This window comes from Geotrypetes seraphini, chromosome 15 (assembly GCF_902459505.1).
Source record: "Geotrypetes seraphini chromosome 15, aGeoSer1.1, whole genome shotgun sequence".
In the NCBI taxonomy this organism is placed as follows: domain Eukaryota; kingdom Metazoa; phylum Chordata; class Amphibia; order Gymnophiona; family Dermophiidae; genus Geotrypetes; species Geotrypetes seraphini.
Genome location: NC_047098.1, coordinates 22940523 through 22960985, shown reverse-complemented (window position 1 = coordinate 22960985; position 20463 = coordinate 22940523). Strand labels below are relative to the sequence as shown.

Here is a 20463-nt window from a genome sequence, read left to right as displayed (position 1 = left end):
GCTCAGGCTGGATGGAATGAGGAGAAATGCCTTGTTGGCCCGGAACTTCCTCTCCTACGTCAGAATTGACGTCAGGGAGCGGAATGCTGGTCAGCGCAACACTTCTGCAGGGAAAGCTTGGGACGGCGGTGGTTTGGGGGCTGTTCCCCGATTGCGGTGGCAACAAACCGAGTGGCTTGGGGGACGGCACGGAGACAGAAAGAAGGGGGAACAGGGAGACAGAAAGAAAAAGTTGGGGGAGAGAATGAGGTCTGGAGGAGAGGAAACATACAGGAGGCTGAAAGAAAGGAAGAAAGATTGGATGCACAGTCAGAAGAAGAAAGTGCAACCAGAGACTCATAGAAATCACCAAATAGCAAAGGTAGGAAAAATGATTTTATTTTCAATTTAGTGATCCTGTATATAGCATTAAGATAAGAAACAATATATGCAGTGTTAGATTTGTTTTATAATGGTTTTGCGGCTCCAAGTTTTTTTTTCTTTTCGAAAACGGGTCCAAGTGGCTCTTTATGTCTTAAAGGTTGCAGACCCCTGGTATAGTAGGTTTGAGTGGGCTCACGTTCCACCACAAGTGTAGTAGTTAGAGTAGGATATGGATCTGCTTCTCTGCTGTCTACTGCACAGACCACCAGGTTATGCTAGAGATCTGCTTACTGCTCTACTAAGACTACCCAGAACATCTAAAGCTGTCATATAGGCAGACTAGATGGGCCATTTGGCCTTTATCTGCCATCATGTTTCTATTTACTTCTTTAAGGAGAGAAGGAAGGAGTATGGGATGGTCATGCTTACATCCCTCCCGCGATCATCTGTTCAGTTTGAGCACCTTTTTGGCATTAGTTATTAAAACAGATCTAGTCCCAAATGTCCAAATTGTACCCTGGACATTTTCTAAAATGTTCAATTATGTCAGAAAAACGTCCAGGTCATAAGCCTACTGTAGTCATGCCCACACCTCTTAACATGACTTCTTGAGATTTAGACAAACTGTGGATGAACAGCATAGATATCCGTCTATCAAAAAGGTTTCGAAAATAGGATTTGGATTGAAAAATGGCCATCTGCCCCTTTATGCCACTTTTGGACATTTTCCTTTTTGGAAGTCTGTCATGAAACCTTTTGTAAAAGAAAAAGCTAGAAAGTCATTGCTAAACAAAACGGTATTAGCTCTGTGCGGGGAAACAGTGCTTCCCTCTTCCCAACGTGCTTTGTTGCAGTTTTATAAAATTGCTGCTTCTGCCACAAAGAAACCCCTTTCTCCGCCCCTCAGTTCTACCCCCAGAATCTACTAGAAGTTTCCCTGGTGGCTAGTGGTAGGGGCAGAAGCAATCTCCAGATGCTCCTACCTTATGAGTGCCAGGGCTCAAAACAATGCCAGGAGGTGCCGGGGTGGGAGGTGGGCTTTTGGTGCTCTTGAGTCAATATTGCTTTGCACATGCCCTTTCTTGCCACTTTGTACATGCCGCAGAAGCTGTTACAGAAGTGAATACCATATGTGTTATTTATTTAATGATTTGTGATTCACCTAGTAAATAGGACAATAGCAGACAAATACCTCGAAATACACAGACCTTGAGCAAATGTAGAAACGAGGTATCCTGTCCCTGCAATTACCTCCTATATCTTCAACTATTCCCCTCTTCTATTAAACCATACTAGCAGTTTGTAGTGCAGAAAGCCACACTGAATGGAACTCTATGAGCATCGGGAGCAGCGCTGGCCATTCAGCGCAGCTCTCTGCGTTACAACCTTCCAGAGCAGTTTAATAGAAGAGGCCCTATATGCCTAGTTAAATAGGTGCGCCCAGCAGCCTTTCTAGAACATTCTAGAAATCCCTCTAAATATCCACCTCTTCTGAGAACTATATGCCTGACTAAACAGGTGTCTTGAGACTCTTCCAAAAAGTCCATTTGTCTCTCATTCTCCTCCCCCCCTTTTTTTTTTACAAAACTGTGAAAGCGGTTTTTATTGCAGGCCGGCGTGCTGAATTCTCGGCGCTGCTCCCAACACTTATGGAGTTGTATGAGCATCGGGAGCAGCACCAAGCATTCAGTGCGCTGGTCTGCACTAAAAAACTGCTTTTGTGATTTTGTAAAAGGGGGGTGGGGAACAGTAATTCTGTAGGAAACTTTTTTTTTTTTATTTTTTTTTTTTATAAATTTATTAATTGTTACAACATAACAAATTTAGGCAATATAGAAAATATAAAGAAAATACTTCAAAATTAAAATATTAATATTAACAAGTCCACATTATTAAGGGCTGACTAATCTTGTCGCTGATTCTATATTCAAAGAAATAAGAAACTGAACAACAGTATTCTAATAAACTGAAGTCGGGCAATAATAATCATTTCATTCCTTCTCAGCTTCTGCACCAGTAACAGGTAATATATCCAATTTAGGGTTATCTAAAAGAAAATTTTCTAAATGAGTTGGATCTAAAAATATATATCTAGTATTCTGAAATGTCACCAAACATTTACAGGGGAACTTAAGAAAAAATGAGGCACCCACACCCAAGGTTCTAGCCTTGAGTTGCAGGAATTGCTTCCTCCTGTATTGCGTTTGTCTAGACGAGCAATGGTCTCAAACTCAAACCCTTTGCAGGGCCCCATTTTGGATTTGTAGGTTCTTGGAGGGCCTCAGAAAAAATAGCTAATGTCTTATTAAAGAAATGACAATTTTGCATGAGGTAAAACTCTTTATAGTTTATAAATCTTTCCTTTTGGCTAAGTCTTAATAATAATATTGTAATTTATAGCTAAAGAGACATTTGATCAAGAAACTGTTTTATTTTACTTTTGTGATTGTGATAAACATACCGAGGGCCTCAAAATAGTACCTGGCGGTTCGCATGTGGCCCCTGGGCCGCGAGTTTGAGACCACTGGTCTAGAGACATCTGGAAAAATGTTTGTGTTGACACAAAACAGGGCATTTTTGTTCAAAAAATACAGTTTAAGAATATCTTGTTTTTGTATTTCAGTCGTAAAAGTAACTAATAATGTTGCTCTCTTGGCTATATAGTCTTTTGACGGCTCAAGAAATTGAGAAATATATAGGAAACGTTTTCTATATTCTCATAGCATAAATCAAAAACACCCTTGTTTGTCGCCCGGTTCTTGCTTAGATTTAGCAGCATATATGCTTTGCAAATGTGTATTTATTTAGATTATCTCTTAACCGTTTTCAAAAATTGTTCCAAGGTGAGGTATTTTCAGATACAGTAGGGTACATAAGAACATAAGAACATAAGCAGTGCCTCTGCTGGGTCAGACCAGAGGTCCATCCCGCCCAGCAGTCCGCCCCCGCGGCGGCCCAACAGGTCATGACCTGCCTTAATCACCAGAAGGGGCCCCCTTGCCCCCTAGGTTTCTCATCGAAGTCCTATCTTCCCATCAATGTCCTAACCCTCCGGCCTTGCACCTGCACGACCTGGTGAGCTGTCTATACTTATGCAACACCCCAGCACCTCCCTCAGTACCCCACGATCCCCTTTTCCCTCAGGAATCTGTCCAATCCCTGTTTGAATCCCTGTACTGTACTCTGCCGGATCACTTCCTCCGGGAGCGCATTCCATTTGTCCACGACCCTTTGGGTGAAGAAAAACTTCCTTGCATTTGATTTGAACCTATCTCCCTTCAGTTTCTCTGAGTGCCCCCTCGTACCTGTCATCCCTTTTAGTCTGAAGAACCTGTCCCTGTCCACCCTCTCTATGCCCCTAAGTATTTTGAAGGTCTCTATCATATCCCCCCTGAGCCTTAGGACCTTATTGAATGCACAAAGGTGTATGATTGTAATAATGAAGACAGATAATCTGGAAATAAGCTATATGCGAGTTTAAATGTCATAAACAAAGTCTTGTATTTAATCCTGAATTATATTTGGAGCCAGTGCATCTAATCCAGGATTGGGGTGGGGGGGATTTACTGTATTTGTTCACAGTTAGGCCGCCTTAGCCGCAGCAGCTGTGCTGGAATGTTCTTCACTCAGGACAGAAGCAGGCAGGCCTGATAAACGATGTTAAAATAATCTAAAACACAGATTAATAAATGCCTGAAATACTGCGCAGAACTCCTTATCTTCTAGAAAAGGTCTTAAGTGGTGCACTAGTGTGAGAAAGTAGTGTTAATCGTTAACCTAGGAGTACACCAAGAGAGCTAACTTCAGATTTTGCAAACAATCCCAGATTCTTTCTCTCAGGATCTTGGGAAACGGGGCACTTCTGTCTTGTTATAGTTTATGGGTAACCCAGAGCTAATTATTGCACTACAGCAGGGGTGTCCAACCTTTTGGCTTCGCTGGGCCGCATTGGCCGGAAAAAAATGTTTCTGGGGCCGCACAAACACGCAAACGCTGCAGCAAGACGGAGGGAGGAGCCAGCAAGACGGTAAACACCCGGGGGCAGCAGAGGAAAACACTGCATCGCCTCGACCGGGGCCACACAAAATACCGTATTTTCACCCATATACCGCGCACCCGTGTAAAACGCGCACACGGGTATAGCGCGCGGGGAATACAAATTTATGTAAAAAAAATTTAATATAGCGCGCACACGCATATACTGCGCATGCTAAAACCTCCTCCCGCCTACTCCAAACCGGCATCCTCCCCCCCCCGCTCGCTTACCCGAGAGAGCATTTTTTTTTTTCATTCGAATCCGGCATCCTCCCCCCCCCCCCCCCCGCGATCCTACATCCCCCCCCAGCACCGCAAAGACAACTCTTACCCGATTGGGCACCGGCACCAGCACCAATGCACAGGATGTGCCAGTGCCAGAAGATCCTCCCTCGTTGGGTTGGGCTGGGCTGGGTGGTGCGAGAGAGATCCTCCTTCTTCCTGTGCCGGGCTGGACTAGGCTTTGAGAGAGCGAGACCAGAAGGTTTTGAGCATGCGCAAATGCTCAAAGCCTAGTCCAGCCCGGCACAGGAAGAAGGAGGATCTCTCTCGCACCGCCCAGCCCAGCCCAACCCAACGAGGGAGGATCTTCGGGCACTGGCACATCCTGTGCATTGGTGCTGGTGCCGGTGCCAGTGCCCAATCGGGTAAGAGTTGTCTTTGCGGTGCTGGGGGGAATGTAGGATCGCGGGGGAGGGGGGTGACGCGAGCGGGGGGGGGGAGGATGCCGGTTCGCAGGGGGAATGCCGGATTCGAATGAAAAAAAAACAACATGTGTACAACGCACTCACACGTATAACGCGCATGGTTATGCACGGTTTGTAAAATCGTGTATAACGCGTGCGTTATATGCGTGAAAATACGGTACTTCACTGGGCCGCAGGTTGGACACCCCTGTACTACAGGATCAAAACACTCCACTTCTGCTAGTGGCGGCATACCCTCTCCATAATAGGAAAAGGTGTATAGAGCATTATACTATTTGAATAGAAGTGCAAGCAAATAATTGTACACACAGTGGCTACAGACAAATATTAAAGCACAGAGCCCTGAGGCACCCTTTGCTTCAATTTATACCAAGACAAGTTGTTAGATCTCACTCGCTACTCATGCTCAGCAGGACAGGAGCAAAACCACTATAGTATCACTGGACCAATTCCATGGGACTGCAGCCGCCGTTGTACAAGAGATTAAGATGAACAGAATCAAAGACGGGTGACATACAGTATTTATTTAATTAATTAAAACACGTTTATCGCGCTTATCCCAAAATCTATGCGGGAGTGTGTGGCCTAGTGGTTAGAGCCAAAGCCTCAGCATCCCGATGTTTACTCCCCTTCTGAAATGGGGACTAAATGTCTATGAACCCGCTCTGCCCTTGTCCCACTCAAAACACAGGGGAACGTCTATTTGAATGCAGATGGTGTTTTAATGCTCTAGAACAGTGTTCTTCAACCACCGGTCCATGGACCGGTGCCGGTCCGCAGAAATTTCCTGCCGGTCCGGCATGTGCGTCGTGTCCGAGACGGTGTTCTTCAGCCGCCGGTCCGTGGTGTGATTGACGCGGCGTTATCGGGCAGCCTTCTTTCTGACGAACGTCAGAGGGAAGGCTTTCAGATGAGGCGCAGGACGTGCGAGGAGCCACTGCCCGCGACTTTATGCACTGCGTCAGTGAGGAAGAGGGAGCCGGCCTGAAGATAACACCGGGGGGGGGGCGGTATAAAACGGGCAGGCAGGAGCAAGCCAAAAGTTAAGGCACAGCATGGAGGAAGGGAGACAACAAAGGTAGGGGGAATGATTTTAGTTTTAAATTTAGTGATTGAATTGTGTCAATTTTGAGAATTTACACCTGCTGTCTATATTTTACACTGTTCAGGAAGAAATGCACTTGTTTCTATTTCTCTGGGACTGTACTGCAAACAGAGTCTTGAATCTTAGGGTTTTGTTTGTATATATTAGTACTTTTAGACTGCGGTCTCATATTTGCATAGGGGTTATCTGTGTTCTGGTAGGAATGAATGTTGAGAAGCATATGTACAGTGTGCTTTGTGTAGTTTAATTTTGTGGTTAACCATTATGTGTTGTTAATAAGATTATATTGTGTGTGTGTGTGTGTATGAAAAATGAATGGAAAAAATGGTGTTGCAATTAGTGCTATTATGGGGCGGAGATTGGGCGGAGATGTGCAGGTTCTGGACCACGACTTAGCCCAGTGTTCTTCAACCGCTGGTCTGCAAAATAATTCATTTATTTCCGCCGGTCCATAGGTGTCAGAAGGTTGAAAAACACTGCTCTAGAAAGAAGTGGTCTTTGTGCTTTACCCTCTCTGGAAGCTCTACTCTAATTTGCTGGCATTAAGGACTGTCTTTTCATCTAGATCAGGGGTAGGGAACTCCGGTCCTCGAGAGCCGTATTCCAGTCGGGATTTCAGGATTTCCCCAATGAATCTGCATGAGATCTATTTGCATGCACTGCTTTCAATGCATAGTCACTGGGGAAATCCTGAAATCCCGACTGGAATACGGCTCTTGAGGACCGGAGTTCCCTACCCCTGATCTAGAGAGAGGTTGAGTGTTTACGTCTTTGGTCTTGCTTCTGATGCAGCCTTCGGGCCAAACATGGCCATGTGAGACATTTGGTTTGTTTTAATTAAAGTTCACCGTATTTTTTGCTTGCTTGTTTGATCTGCTCTTTGTCCCACTCAAAACGCATCCAGACCACATCCCCTTGCCATCTGATGCACTTGGGTTTGATACATTTGTATACTGACTGTAAAATGGGGATTTAGATGTTTATGCAAGATAAACATTTAAGTGCCAGTTTAAGGCACTTTATCAAATGCAAAGAGGGCTTGTAAAATTGGGGCTGTGGTTGAACATAATTAAAAGAAATGTTGAAGTCTGATTCGGACGTATGGCACTAGACGCCCAAAGTTGGTAGTGGTAAAATGTTCATTCTTGTATATATTTTTTTAAATCATCTATCTGGATGTCCAGGCCATTGATCGTCCAGACCGCCAGTACGTCTATCTATCTTTATACCACATTTTCAACCAAAAATTTGTCTAAGTCCCAAACGCCCAGAACAAGACCATTTGGACATGGGAGGGGCCAGCATTGTGATAGACTGGCCACCCAGACATGGCAACAGAGCAGTGGGGCATCTTACAGGGCACTGCTCTGAACTTCACAAAAAAGGTACCACATAAATAACTCACCAGAACTCCCTTTTAGGTTAGTGTGAGCACCCAAAACACCCCCCCCCCAAACCCACTATACCCACCTTTCTACAACCCCAATAGCCCTTATGGCTGCAGGTGGCACCTATGTGGCAGTAGAGTAGGGTTTGGGTTTTTTTTGGTGGGCTCACGTTTTAAACAATGAATGTAGTGGTTATAGTGGCTTATGGGACTTGCTGCTTCTCTCTATGGTTCACTAGCCCAGCCCCCAGACTATTTAATATCCCTGTGTGCAGCTCTATTAGGCTTTCCTATACCAGGTGCTGATGTTCTGGAGACAGGTATGTACTAGTTTATTCTGATCTTTGAGGGTGTGTGAGGGGGGGGGGGTCAGTGAAGCGTGGGGGAGTGTGTGAGAATCTTTACTTTGTCTCTGCAGTGGTTATCTGGTCACTTTGTGTACCCTTTGGACACTTAAACCTGTTTTTATATCATCTTAAGTCACAATGTATAAGGTCTGTCCTGGAAGTCTTGTAAAACCTTCGATTATCCCTGCAGGACAACTAAGTCTAGGTCGTCCCTCGTCCCGTCCACATCCCGCCCTAACCACTTCTCTAGATACACCCCTTTTAGCTCTGGCTGCACAGCGGCATTCAGAGGCCTAAAAGGTCCCTGGATACATCCAAAAATGAGGTTTGATAATCGGCACTTAGGCGACCTGTTTTTTAGGTCATCAAAGCACCAAATTGGGCAGGTTTTTAGATGCGCTTAATTTTCGATTATGAGCCCCATAGTGTCCATGCATGTTCTGGGAGACCATGCTGAGGACGGTCTCTACATTTTCAGCATCTACCAAAGAAAGCCCTGGGAGGTTCAGGGTGTAGTCTAGCAGCGATTTTTGCTCAGTGGCAGCCTCTGAGAAGTCTGAATTAATGTAGTTCCTGTGTCGGATATAGTCATGCAAAATGAAGGCACCGTGAGATGCTAATGTAGAGAATGTAATGATCATTAAAAGCTTCGGCACCTGCATTTACAGTCTGTCCGTTAATCTGCAAGTCCAGCTTTGCCAGGCTGAGCGAATTTAAGTCTGACTTTGTAATATCAATGGTCGTTGCATACCTGGAAGATTTAGGGATTCTGTGGCCATTCTTTGCCTGGCTGGCATAGATGGCAACAATTCAAAAAGTGGGTGCCAAGCATAATAGAAATGATCCCTTTTCTAGACACAATGAAGGAGCTTGTAGTGTTTGGGGGTGCTCAGCATCCACAGAGCAGATGCCCTTTTACAGGATTCCTTAATTGAGGCACAGAATTTGTCAGTATCGGGGAGCCCCAAATGCTCTGTGACTACTAATGAAATAAAACTGATGTTGCTGTCCTTGCAAATATTTTTCTGCAGTTCATCTGCGATGGTGCCTGCGCCAATGGCACTAGGTGGTTTTTTTTTTTTTCCTTTACTCCGCCTTCTGCAGAAAAAGCTGAAACTTTCAGCTGTGTCTGCTTATCCCCTATCAGGCGGCCACCACTCGTCCCCCTTCCCAGATTATAAACCACTCTTCCTCAGGCCTCCGCCCTCCCCTCTTGGTTTCCCCTTTGCTGTTCAGTCAACCTGTGGTTTGGTGGATTAACGGTTCTTGGGTCTCTGCTGTGGGCTTGTTGAGCTGTGAAGCTATGGTGAGGTAAGACGGCTCTTCCTGGCACAGTGGACCATCTTGCTACTCTCTCTTCTGCCCGACTGTGTGACCTCAAGCAGACTCGTATGCTTAAACTCTTCTCCTGCCACCTCCAGCTGGGGATGGGCCACTTGGCTGACAAGCTTTACTCAGTCATCCTGGCCGTGAGAAATGCATTTTGTATGGCTAGTGTGCGAGATATTGACACATTCTGCTGTCGAATACATCTTTCTCTACTTGTTTGGATGAGCAGTTCTGAGGCCAGTAGAATACTGGTACCATGTTCTGTGCAAAATTGAAGCCGTGTGTTAGTATATTTATTGAGTGTTGAATCCACAGTGTCTGGTACTGTGCACTGCATTTTTAGAATGTTATATGCATGTTAGCGGAAGCACTAACTATCTCCACTTTATTCACAGTTGCCTGATATAAATTCTGTATTGTGTGTAGCAAACTTTTTTTTTTTTTTTTAAGTATGACATAATCATTTTAACATGGTCTGTTTATGCAGTACATTGTAATTATTTCCAAGGTAAAACTAATACTGTACAGTTGCATAAAGATGTGTTTGCAGTCTGCATTGCAATACTAAATTTTTGCAGGCATATTAGTCAATTTTAACTTTTTTTGTATGGCACACTGCGCTATGTAATGGTGTTAATGCGAGAGTCATTGAAATTGCAGTCTATAATAGTCTGGGGTGCTTTAACTTACATTTACACTCTTTCTCGCTGCAGAAAATGTCTGTGTTATATTTCAAACACTTTATTTTCAGCGCAAAACATGAACCAATCCATTCTATGCCTGTTTGTTTTTTTTTTGTTTTTTTTTTTTTTACTAAGGCCGGGGCAGAGTCGCCTGGCTGGCTGTTGCACATTCCTGTCCCCTTACATCCTCCTCTCCCGGCTCTCTTCTCAAAATGGTTTCTTCTCATAGGCTTTTATTCTGGAACAAACACCGAGACATTTTAATTTCAAAACATACTCCTTATTGTTAAAGGCTGCTGAGGTATCATGATGGAAAATAAATTGAAATCCTCTCCTCAGTGTATGGTGGTGGTCCAAAAAGCCAAACGGATTTATTACCACTACTACTTAATCATTTTTTTTGTGCTACTAGAGCAGGGGTCTCAAAGTCCCTCCTTGAGGGCCGCAATCCAGTCGGGTTTTCAGGATTTCCCCAATGAATATGCAGGAGATCTATGTGCATGCACTGCTTTCAATGCATATTCATTGGGGAAATCCTGACTGGATTGCGGCCCTCAAGGAAGGACTTTGAGATCCCTGTACTAGAGGTGCAAAGCATTGTACACATGAAAGGAATAGAGAATAAAAAAAGGACATCATAATGTCTCTGTATTGTTCCATGGTGTAACCACCTTGAGTATTGTATGCAATTTCTGATCACCGCATCTCAAAGAAAAAAAAGATATTGTAGGACTGGAAAGGTATAGAAAAGGATGACCAAAATGATTAAGGGGCGAAAATAACTCTCATACGAGGAAAAGTTAGAGGTTAGCGGCTCTTCAGCTTGGAGAAAAGACAGCTGAGGGGAGATGTGATAGAGAGCTATAAAATCTTGAACGGAGTGGAACAAGTAAACATTTGTTCATTCTATCAAAACTTACAAAGTTGCTAAAGTAGTACATTTTAAAACGATGAGTGGAAAAAAAAAAAAAAAAAATTTCTCCTAATGGAGTTAAGACCTGGAACAGATTGCCGGGGCAGGTGGTAACGGCATTTAATGTCGCTGAGTTTTCAAAAGGTTTGGGCACATTCCTAGAGGTAAAGTCCAAAGTCCGTGAACAGGACCCTTAATCCTCATTCCCCTGCCCCCCTCCCCTCCTTTGGTTCTCTCTCCCTCCCTCTTTCCTTCCAATCCAACCTTGTCGCTGCCTGTAACTCTGATAAATTTCTGCTAAAATGTTCCAACATTTCCTTCCTCGTTGCTTGTAATTCCGACAAAATGTTGTAAATCCGTGTTCAGATCGGATCTTAATTAATTGATGTGAACCGCCTAGAACTCATTGGGTATGGCGGTATACAAGAACATAATAATAATAATAAATCATTATTATGATAGACCTGGGGGAAAGCCACAGTTTCTCCCCGGGGTTAAGTAATATACACCCTCTTTTACAAAGGTGCGCTATGCTTTTTCGTGCTAATATTTACCATGCGCTAATCACGCGCTAAAACGCTTACCACACCTTTGTAAAAGTGGCCCTTAGAATCCTGTTATTTCTTGGGACTCTACAGGTACTTCTGACCTGGACTGGCCGCTGTTGGAAACAGGGTACTGGGTTAGATGGCCCCTTAGTCTGACCCTGTAGGGGAACTCTTATGTTAAGCTTAACCATGTTGCCTTCCCAACCCACATCAAGGAGGTGAATGTGCATATCTAAAAAAAGAAAAAAAAAAAAAATCATACTTTGTTGCTAAGAAAATATATTCACACACAAGCCCCTTTTTTATTTTTTTACAAAGCCGCACTAGTGGCTGTCACATAGCAAAAGCCCTGAAGCCCTTTAAATCTGTGTGAGCTTCAGGGCAGTTGCCTCAGCGGCAGCCGCTAGCATGACTTTGTGAAAATGGGGGTGGGGGATATATATGTGCATGTATGTGGTTTTACTGGTATTGAGTTTTGTTAATGGAGACATATTTTCTCTGGTTGTTTTACTGCTAATTCTGGATGTCTTTTTAGTTTATATTAAGAACATAAGAAGTGCCTCTGCTGGGTCAGACTACAGGTCCATGGTGCCCAGCAGTCCGCTCATGCGGCGGCCCATTAGGTCAAGGACCTGTATAGTAATCCTCTATCTATACCCTTCTATCCCCTTTTCCTTCAGAAAATCATCCAACCCCTTCTTGAACCCCAGTACCATACTCTGTCCTATCACACCCTCTGGAAGCGCATTCCAGGTGTCCTCCACCCTCTGGGTGAAGAAGAACTTCCTAGCATTGGTTCTGAATCTGTCCCCACTTAATTTTTCCGAATGCCCTCTCGTTCTTGACGTTTTCGAAAGTTTGAAGAATCTGTCCCTCTCCACTTTATCTATGCCCTTCATGATCTTGTAAGTCTCTATCATGTCCCCTCTAAGTCTCCGCTTTTCCAGGGAAAAGAATCCCAGTTTCTCTAATCTTTCAGCATATGTAAGGTTTTCCATACCTTTTATCAATTGCGTCGCCCTTTTCTGAACCCTCTCGAGTAATTTCATCTGCCATCTCGTCGCCCACTCTTCTAGTTTGTTCAGGTCCCTTTGTAAGTCTTCACAGTCCTCTTTTGTCCCTACTCCACTAAACAGTTTGGTGTTGTCTGCAAATTTTATTATTTCGCACTTCGTCCCTGTTTCTAGATCATTTATAAATACATTGAACAGCGGCGGTCCGAGTACCGACCCTTGCGGAACACCACTTGTGACCCTCCTCCAGTCCGAGTAGTGGCCTTTCACTCCTACCCTTTGCTTTCTACCCGCCAACCAATTTTTGATTCATATATGTATGTCTCCTTCTTCAATTTCCGTAGTAGGCATTCATAGGGTACCTTGTCAAAAGCTTTTTAGAAATCTAAGTATACGATGTCAGTGGGGTCCCCTTTGTCCATTTGTTTATTAATTCCTTCGAAGAAGTGCAATAAGTTCGTTAGGCACGATCTTCCTTTGCAGAATCCATGTTGGCTTGTTTTCATCAGTTTATTCCTTTCTAGATGCTCATTGATGCTGTCTTATCAGCGCTTCCGCCATCTTCCCTGGAACCGAAGTCAAGCTTACCAGTCCGTAGTTCTAAATATAGTCCATAGGGACTAAATATAGTGTTAAATTATTTATATAAATTGTACATAAGAACATAAGAATAGCCTCATTGGGTCAGACCAATGGCCCATCAAGCCCAATAGCCCATTCTCATGGTGGCCAATCCAGGTACCTAATACCTGGCCAAAACCCAAGGAGTAGCAATATTCCATACTACCAATCCAGGGCAAGCAGTTAACAATCATTGGCAAGCAGGGCAAGCAGTTAACAATCATTCACATTAATTGGCTCTAATTTGGATTGGCATACGGATCTGTCTGCATGTGATTCTATAAAGACCTATGTCCAAATTCTCTGTGGCTATGGGAGGGGCAAGAGCAGGTCAGAGGCATTCCAAAGAATTATGCACAGAGTCAAACAATTTGGAGTCTGCATGCCCAAGTTGTGTGCCAAAATTTATGCCAAGTTTCAGTTGGTGTAAGTTTTCATGTCCAATATTGGGAACTGGAATACGCGCTTAGTACTATTCTGTGAAGAGTGCTCAGCCCGGAGCCAATACTTATACCTGTTCCCGACCAGGTGTAAATGTTGTTCACCCTCTCCAAGATAGGGAGAACGAGACAACACTCTCTAAAGTTGAAAGGGGATAGATTCCATACAAACGTAAGGAAGTTCTTCTTCACCCAGAGAGTGTTAGAAAACTGGAATGCTGTTCCTGAGTCTGTCATGGGGGAAAACACCCTCCAGCCTTTCAAGACAAAGTTAGACAAGTTCCTGATGAACCAGAACATACGCAGGTAGGGCTAGTCTCAGTTAGGGTGCTGGTCTTTGACCAAGGGCCGCCGCATGAGCGGATTCCTGGGCACGATGGACCACTGGTCTGACCCAACAGTGGCAATTCTTATGTTCTTATGTTTATAATAGAAAGGTACTTGATGGTCTGACTTAGGAGGGATAGGTGAGGTCATTGTAGGGCATGCCAGGCCTGGGTGCATGATAGGGTCATGTCGCTGGCAAGGAGAGGAGTCACTTCATCGAGAAGACTTCTTTCCATTATAGTTTAGGGCAGTGATTCCCAACCCTGTCCTGGAGGAACACCAGGCCAATCGGGTTTTCAGGCTAGCCCTAATGAATATGCATGCGAGAGATTTGCATATGATGGAAGTGATAGGCATGCAAATTTGCTTCATGCATATTCATTAGGGCTAGCCTGAAAACCCAATTGGCCTGGTGTTCCTCCAGGACAGGGTTGGGAACCACTGGTTTAGGGCTCGATGGCAGAGTGATGTACATTTTCCCAGGTACCATCCCAAATGCACAGATTTCATCAACAGACTTTTAATTCCCTAGAATACATTAAAATCTCTTCGTGCAACGTCTCAGAATTTCCTCGTTATACCCTCTTTAAAATTGATTAATACGTTGCGCTCCAATAATTTTGCCGTCACTGCCCCTACTCTCTGGAATTCTAACCTATTGTACTTTCCTTTTATGTTGCACTTTTCTATAACAATTGTAGTTCTTCCCCACTTTCCTATTGTTTGAAGTCGGTCCAAATGTTTTATCTGTGCTTTATTATGACACTTGGATTTTATCCATTATCCCTTGTTTTTATATGTTTTTACATTTTAATATGTTTTTATGTAATTTTATATTGTCCACCGCTTAGAAACCTGATTAAGAGGTTTAAAAAATCTTTTAATAAACTTGAAACTTGAAACACAGGGCTCGTTTCTCTCAGCTATCCGCTTAGTGGTTTTAAGTGGACTCTAGATATTTTCTGTGCTTCGGTTTTGCGATCCAGTGGCAAGTTAGAGGCCTGTAAGACATTTACTTGCAATTAACCTGCCACAAGTGATTCTGACTGGATGTAGATAGAAAATATGCATGGGGTTTATATATGGATCCAAGCACTCGCAGAAATTAGTATTCAAAGGAAAACAGAGTTTTCTTTGAAATATGCCTACTAGGGCTGTGTGTACAAAGCTACCCACAGTTTTTGCCTGCAAGTAGCCTACCGAAAATTGCCTAGCAGGGCTGGATTAAGTCCAACTGATGCCCTAAGCACAGCTCATAAGTGCTAAGAAATATCATTATTGTATGAAACTGCAGTTGTGGAATCATTTACCTGGCTTGTTACGACATTATAGCAATAGATGGAAGTTTAAAAGAATGCTGAAAACTCAACTTTTGCCCGTTTAGCAATCTAAGACCTGTGTTAGGCTCTTGAGGGCATTCCAGTGACATGTTTGCTTGACTGATTGTTTTTAAATGATTATTTTTTTTTTATGTACGTACCGTGTTTTGTGAACCGCCTAGGTTTTTAGGCAGTGTATAAATTATTAACATAAATAAATCATATATAACTGGGGGGGGGGGGGACTTTGTGGTGCCCTAAGCAAGGGCTTATTTTGCTTAATGGCTAATCATGGCTGCTATTCTGAGGAATTTACTGTGTGTACATATGTCAAATAGCAGCTGTCTGAAGCTGTCAGATACAGGAGACCTGTGTAGGAATATGACTTTAAGGCCCTATATCAGCTGTCTGTACTATATTCATGCTTTACACGGGTCAGTGTGATGATCTGCTCTTTGGCTATCCGTGCTGCATTGAGGCCATGTGATTTGATGTAGAGCTGGGAGGTATTCTTTTCAGGAACCAATATAACTATAGTATTCATGATAGTCGCAGAGTTCTAAATGTCCCAGTGCCCTCTTTCTCCACGTAGAGAAACTGGGCCTCTTCTCCCTCAAGCAGAGGAGATTGAGAGGGAACATGATCGAAACATTCAAGGTACTGAAGGGGGATAGACTTACCAGATAAGGACAAGTTGTTCACCCTCTCTGAGGTAGAGAGAACGAGAGGGCACTCTTTAAAGTTGAAAGAGGATAGATTCCGTACAAGGAAGTTCTTCTTCACCCAGAGAGTGGTGGAAAACTGGAACACTCTTCCAGAGTCTGTCATAGGGGAAGACGCCCTCCAGGTGAACAACATTTACACCTGATCGGGATCAGGTATAAGTATTGGCTCCGGGCTGAGCGCTCTTCACAGAATAGTACTTAGCGCGTATTCCAGTTCCCAATTTGGGGCGTGAAGACTTGCACCAACTGAAACTTGGCATAAATTCTGGCACACAACTTGGGCATGCAGGCTCCAAATTGTTTGACTCTGTGCATAATTCTTTGGAATGCCCCTGACCCGCTCTTGCCCCTCCCATAGCCACAGAGAATTTGGACACAGGTCTTTATAGAATCACACGCAACCAGATTCGTATGCCAATCCACATTAGAGCCAATTAATGTCAACGATTGTTAACAGCCAATTATTGACTCTTAATGGCTCATAAACTAATTTATTTGCCTGCTGATCTCAGCATCATATGCAGTTTTGGATGCCCTAAATAGGATGCTATGTATTGAATCCGGGGGAAAGGACACAAGTTGACGTGGACTCCACCCAAAATCTGCCTCAAATGTACCATACCTGAGTTATATGAAGGTACATATCATCATTCATACGTGGAGGAGGAGTGATTTTAAGGATGGCCCCACTGCCCACCATCACTTCTCTGTCGATCCTTCCTTGCAGATGTGGAGCTCTATTGGACTTAGCACCAGATTGGAATTTATTTTGCTCAATCTCCAATCTTTTAACTTATTTGTATATTTTAATTTTATTCTTTTATTTTCTTTTTTATTATTTTAATTGTATCTTTTCTTCACAATTCTTGGAATTTTGTTATATCTTTTCTATTTTAATAATTTAGCTAGATTGTGAGCTTTGGGACAGAGAGGGAAGTTCTAAGTACATGTATTTTATTGTAAACCGCTTAGATCTGTAATATGCTTAAGCGGCATATCAAATGTTAATAAACACATATGTATTTGTGTAGATACAAAAAAAAAAAAATAAAGCTTTTATAAATTAACCACCATGGAGGTAATTGAGGGAGAATCCACCACAGGTAAATATATCAGTCACAATTCCCAAATATTACTGATGAAAAAAAAAATGTAATGGACCACCAGAAGTGGAAGTACAGTACACCCCCAAAATTCATGGGGGTTCTGTTCCAGGAGCACCCATTAATTTTGAAAAACCGTGAATGCGGTTTAGGAGTGTATCGGAGGTGGGAGAGGGCTGCAGGGGCGGCAGCGGGTGCTAAAAAATCAATATTTAGGCTGACAGGCGGTTTGGTTGTGCAGAAGACTGACCGGAGGGGGGGGGGGGGGAAGAGGAGGAGGAATCAGCTGTGCAGAAGGCTGATTGGCTGACCGGGTGGTGGGGGGGGGGGAGAGAGGAGGAGGAATCGGCTGTGCAGAAGGCTGATTTGTGGACTCAGTCATTCCCTGTATTTTCTGACCGGAAGAAGCAGTCAGAAAATACCGTAAATGACTGAGTCCGGGATTCGGAACCGTGAATTTGCGGGGGTCTATTTTACCGTAATAGCTACAAAATCCACACCGCATATACCCTTCATACAATGTCGTCATCAGCCCATTAGTGAGAACAGTATGAACTGTTCCTCTTCAGAGTACGTTTGAAAACATTAAAAAAAAAAAAAAAAAAGAAATTGTATGTAGGTCAGAAATATTCAATATTTCCATTACTGCTATAAGACATTTGACTTGATATGATGTTTCATGGGCTGCATCAGAGAAATCATAGCAGACATCCACCCACGATAAGGTTATTAGAAAGAAAAAAAAAAAACCCCATAGCGTCAGGGAACAGTTAGGACTAAAGAGGACTGCGAAGATTTACAAAGTGACCTGAACAAACTAAAAGAGTGGGCGACGAGATGGCAGATGAAGTTCAATGTAGATAAATGTAAAGTCTTGCATGTAGGACACAGAAACCCGAGGTACAGCTATATGATGGGAGGGCTGGTAATGGGTGAAAGTACCCAAGAAAAGGACTTGGGGGGTAATAGTGGACAAGACAATGAAGCCGTCGGCACAGTGCAGTGGCCTCTAAGAAGGCGAATAGAATGCTAGGTATTATCAAGAAAGGTATTACAACCAGAACGAAAGAAGTTATTCTGCTGTTGTTTCGGGCGATGGTGCGCCCGCATCTGGAGTACGGTACTGCGTCCAGTATTGGTCACCGTATCTTAAGAAGGATATGGTGATACTCGAGAGGGTTCAGAAAAGAATGATATGATTGATAAAGGGTATGGAAAACCTTACATATACTGAAAGATTAGAGAAATTGGCTCTTTACCCTAGAAAAGCGGAGACTTAAAAGGGACACGATAGAGACTTACAAGATCATGAAGGGCATAGAGAAAGTGGAGAGGGACAGATTCTTCAAATTTTCGAAAACTACAAGGGCATTCGGAAAAGTTAAGAGGGGACAGATTCAGAACCAATGCTAGGAAGTTCTTCTTTACCCAGAGGGTGGCGGATACCTGGAATGCGGTTCCGGAGGGTGTGATAGGACAAAGTACGATATTGAGGTTCAAGAAGGGATTAGACAATTTCCTGAAGGAAAAGGGGATAGAAGGGTATAGATAGAGGGTTACTATACAGGTCCTGGACCTGATGGGCTGGCGTGTGAGCGGACTGCTGGGCATGATGGACCTCTGGTTTGACCCAGCAGAGACACTGCTTATGTTCTTATGATTTATTTTAATTCTGCAGCTCTAACCTGTTTAAACATCAAAGCTGAGAGGATGCTAGAGCGTGTGAGATGATGCCTGCTGTTTGATAGGTCTTTGTTTTAGAATTACTCAATACAAGAATCAAAAATTGTTGCTATGTTATATTTGTTTTTATAAAGCGTTTAATGTGGGTAGATGGCGGCTGTGAGTTCCCTGATTCAGAGCACGAAACGTGTCAATGTTTCATAGCATTATGGGAAGAGTGGAATATTTTTGACCTAAAATAAGTACAATTTTGTTTTGTTATGTTTTTAGATGTGCTCTGTTCTCACTCATGGGCTGACGGTGACGTTGTGCGAAGGTATATGCCGTGTGGGGTTTTGTACCTTTTGCTTTCACTTCTCACGACCCCTCTCATTTTTTCAATGAGTAATAGTTTATTCTGGGAATTGTGATTGATATATATGAGAATTTTCCTAAAGGCAATGTAGTTTTATAAAATAGGCTTGTACAACGATCTATAATAGAGCACTTCCTCTAAAATATTTTTAAATAGAAATCTATACATACGTTGCAACTTCACCCAAACCACCCCCCAGAATGCCTTATGCTTACATCAGATAACAGTGGAGGCAGTCTTATAGTGTAGTGCAGTGGTCTCAAACTTGCGGCCCGGGGGCCACATGCAGCCCGCTAGGTACTATTTTGAGGCCCTCGGTATGTTTATCATAATCACAAAAGTAAAATAAAACAGTTTCTTGATCATATGTCTCTTTAGCTATAAATGACAATATTACTATTAAGACTTAGCCAAAAGGAAAGATTTATAAACTATAAAGCATTTCACCTCATGCAAAATTGTCATTTCTTTAATAAGACATTAACTATTTTTTTCTGAGGCCCTCCAAGTACCTACAAATCCAAAATGTGGCCCTGCAAAGGGTTTGAGTTTGAGACCACTGGCTTAACTGTAACCATGACATCCTGTATGTCTTTGGGAAGCAGAGCTGAGATTGTGATGTCATAATGCCTCATTCCACCAATAAGAGCCAACCCCATCAGTGATGTCACAATGGCTTGATTGTCCTGTTCTCCCCTCTGCCCTTCAACCCAGCCAGCAGATTAACCGTTCCTCTTAACTCAGTGGTCTCAAACTCTTTAATAAGATGTTAACTATTTTTTTCTGAGGCCCTCCAAGTACCTACAAATCCCAAATTTGGCCCTTCAAAGGGTTTCAGTTTGAGACCGCTGGTGGTGTGTAATTTCAGCATCCATGCTTTCTGCATGGAAAATAAGAGGAAATACTGCTGCTTAAAAACTGTAATAAATGAAGAAGTAGAATTATAAGTACTTGAATTGCAATCCATATTTGGGAAGAATTAGAATTTTGTAGTGTTAATTACATTGTTGTATATGTATAATTCCTTATGAAAGGGAAATGCCTACATTCAAGGGGCTGTGACCCTAAAAATGCAATGGTTCATGTAGGCTACGTGAACCATTGCATTGATTTTCTCTTGCTGTAGGGTTTCAGCCCCTTGAAACGTCCCCCATTAAGATGTTCTGTTTCACTCAGAAGCCGCGTGCATAACTTTGTCAGGCAGGGGATGGAGTTTATACATGACTGAGCAGAAGCCTTTTCCCCTTCAGAGTAATATGCAGCTTTTTTTTTTTTTTCCACTTCTGCTTTCCTGCTTCAGTCTGAGGACATCCCCCACCTCCCCATCACAGGGGGGCTATATGGAATCTTTGGGTTTGGATAGACAGAGGGCAGATAGAGTTTCAGGCCCTAGTTCACAGCCCCAAATACTGATAGTTCTGGAGGGAAAATTGTCATGGGGGATGATTCGATTAAACTTC

General features: G+C 43.2%; 1 protein-coding gene across 4 annotated transcripts in view; it reads left to right on the top strand.

The window, feature by feature from the left end:
- The window catches only part of LOC117348908 (tyrosine-protein phosphatase non-receptor type 11-like), a 131680-nt gene that overhangs the window by 32056 nt on the left and 79161 nt on the right, over window positions 1-20463 (top strand). The window contains exon 1 of one of the 4 annotated variants that reach the window (XM_033921547.1): window positions 9119-9255. The exons of the other annotated variants lie outside the window; for them this stretch is intronic. Coding sequence (XP_033777438.1) covers window positions 9248-9255 — 8 coding nt within the window. The 5' untranslated portion in view covers window positions 9119-9247. Of the gene's footprint in view, window positions 1-9118; window positions 9256-20463 lie in introns of those variants that run through there. 4 annotated transcript variants of the gene reach the window in all.